The sequence below is a fragment of the Neurospora hispaniola genome (assembly GCF_033458365.1).
Source record: "Neurospora hispaniola strain FGSC 10403 chromosome Unknown B0T23scaffold_2, whole genome shotgun sequence".
NCBI lineage: Eukaryota > Fungi > Ascomycota > Sordariomycetes > Sordariales > Sordariaceae > Neurospora > Neurospora hispaniola.
The window spans coordinates 4046236-4048491 of NW_026944407.1; the positions used below are offsets into that span (position 1 = coordinate 4046236).

Below are 2256 nucleotides of genomic sequence, written 5' to 3' on the forward strand. Positions count from 1 at the left end.
GCCTGTCGCGAACACGGGCAGTCTGTCGTCTTTGACCCTTTGGCGCAAGGGTTTCCATCGAGCCTGCCCTCTTCGGGAACCCTTGTCTGATCTGTAACACACCCTTGTCGATCCTGGCTGTGCCTCTGCCAAAATTTGGTTTTGTCCAGTGTCCGTCCTCGGCAGAACCCATGACCGAATCCTTCGCTGGTATTTGGACCGAATCTCGTTATGGATCAAGGCAACTTCACCATCCTCGCGTTCCAAGGAGTAATTTCTCGCGAGTGTGTATTCCCAGCTGGCAACACCGTGTCGAGGGTCTTAGAGAGTTGGGTTCTTTGTCTTTGGCACCCATTCTTTTCGCAGTCCATCGTGTGCCCGCCATCCCTCTTCTTAAAATGGTTGGATGTGCTTTTGTCCCGCGGGGAGAGTTTCCCCAGTTAATCTTGTTCAATCAATTTCCCATCCTCACTCACTTGGTCAATGTAACATCGCCGAATGTCACTCTATCGTCCCCGATGCCATCCACTACTGATATGCGGGCGGTAAGTAATAGGTAGAGGTACCTGAGCTGAGGAATTTACTTACCCACTTCGTATAGTTCAGGCACCTACCATAGATCGTTGGTCCTTCGTCCAGGCCGTTCTCGCTATTTTTTTTTTTTTTTTTTTTTTGGCAAATTGGGGGCACACTAGCCGACGCTCTTGTGTCCTGCTGCCAGTCATCTTTTCTCAGGGGCGATCGTCGCTGTATCTTGTCCTCGGGAATCTTAAAAAACAACCTCCATGTGCGTAAATAGTGTGGTGTAGTTCCCAGGGAGTTGGATAGACCCTCTCCTAGTACAAATGTTCGCCATGAGCGTGTCGAATGGCTTCGTGCGATCAGCGTCGTTGCCACGTTTAAGAGATCCGTAGGAACGACGATCAAACGCGAGCCGTTGATAGTTCCATCCGCAAAGAGGGCTATTTACACCAATATCTGGGTTACCATGTGAAGCCGAGAAAAAGGGCTGCATCATTGCGAAAATAGACATTCAGGGTTTTCTCGATATGGTTCTGTACCTCGTGCGGATGTGGCTGCAGCTCCTTACTCAGCCTCGCTCTTGACATCGATGACCAGGAAGATGGGTTCCAACACTCTATTGTCTCCTGTTCTGGTTCCCCCCCTGGTTAGCAAAATACCCACCATGGACGTCTTCCCGGCTCCCCTATTTGCACGCACCAGCGGAACGCCATCAAACATCGGCGACCTGCCCAGCTGCCACTGACGAGCCCCCCTAGTAAACCATACTCGGTTGTCCTAATAGGGAAGGGCGAGCCCCCCGAGACGGTGTCTATACATACAGATCCTAACCTCTACAGACAAGGACAACCGTAGTCGCGCCCTTGCCTTTACTGAAGGGTAGTGTAATAGCTGCGAGAATTTTTTTTTTATTTTTTATTTTTTTTTTTTTGGGGGGGAGGGGGGGGGGATTGACTTCCCTTGATTAATGGACCGTAGTGAGCTTTAGGGTCCCAAAACGGGCTACACCAGCTTTCGAGAGGAGCATGGGGCATAACTGCCAGACATTCAACCCTCCCAGCATCATCTCGGTCTTCTCCGTGCCGTTTTGGAATTCTTCTTGCAGCCTTCGAGGCATACCTTTCGTCTTTTGGACTGGGACATAGGATAGCGGTAACGGAACGTTGAGGTCACTGACTCCTGGCCGCATCTCGTAGCAAGGAGACACCCGTTCGCCTTTACGACTTCCTCCGATCCTCTCCGCTTTTTTCCTCCAGCGCCCCAGGAGAAAACATCTCAAGATTGCGCCTGAACATGCACAATCAATGTTTTTGAACCAGTGAGCGCTGTCGTCCTGGTCAGCGAGCGATTTCCTTGACGCGAGGTGACCATCAAGGTGTACAAGATGTTATTTGGCTCATCTCGAAGGACCGAGTGGACGAATAGGAGAGCTGAATCTCTTTCTGCCCAAAGAGGCAATGAGCGACGATGATCCAGTTCTGCATGCGTCATGGTGGACGCGAACACTCAGCACACAGAGTTACAGTGAACATTGAACGCGGAATAGCGAGTTGCGGAGGTGGCTCCAATGTTACCAAGCAGAATGCTGCACACCAGTCAGTCAGCCATTTATGCCTCGAATCATTTGCATGAAAATAAGATGTCGTCGAAAGGGAAAAAAGAAAGGAGGGAAATATCAAGAGTGGCGCATCCGATATCCATCCGAGTCACACGTTGTATCAAACTTTTCCTGCCAAACTGCCAGTCATCAGAGAA

At 50.4% G+C, this 2256-nt stretch overlaps 1 protein-coding gene across 1 annotated transcript; it reads right to left on the bottom strand.

Moving 5' to 3' along the window:
* Positions 1-653: 653 nt before the first annotated feature.
* B0T23DRAFT_411048 (uncharacterized protein) lies at positions 654-1992 on the bottom strand (the record flags this gene model as incomplete). The annotated part of the gene is made up of 4 exons (XM_062839425.1): positions 654-747; positions 810-988; positions 1547-1826; positions 1883-1992. 4 exons carry the CDS (start codon positions 1990-1992, stop codon positions 711-713), a joined length of 606 nt encoding a protein of 201 aa, XP_062695996.1. The 3' UTR covers positions 654-710.
* Between the last annotated feature and the right edge of the window lie 264 nt (positions 1993-2256).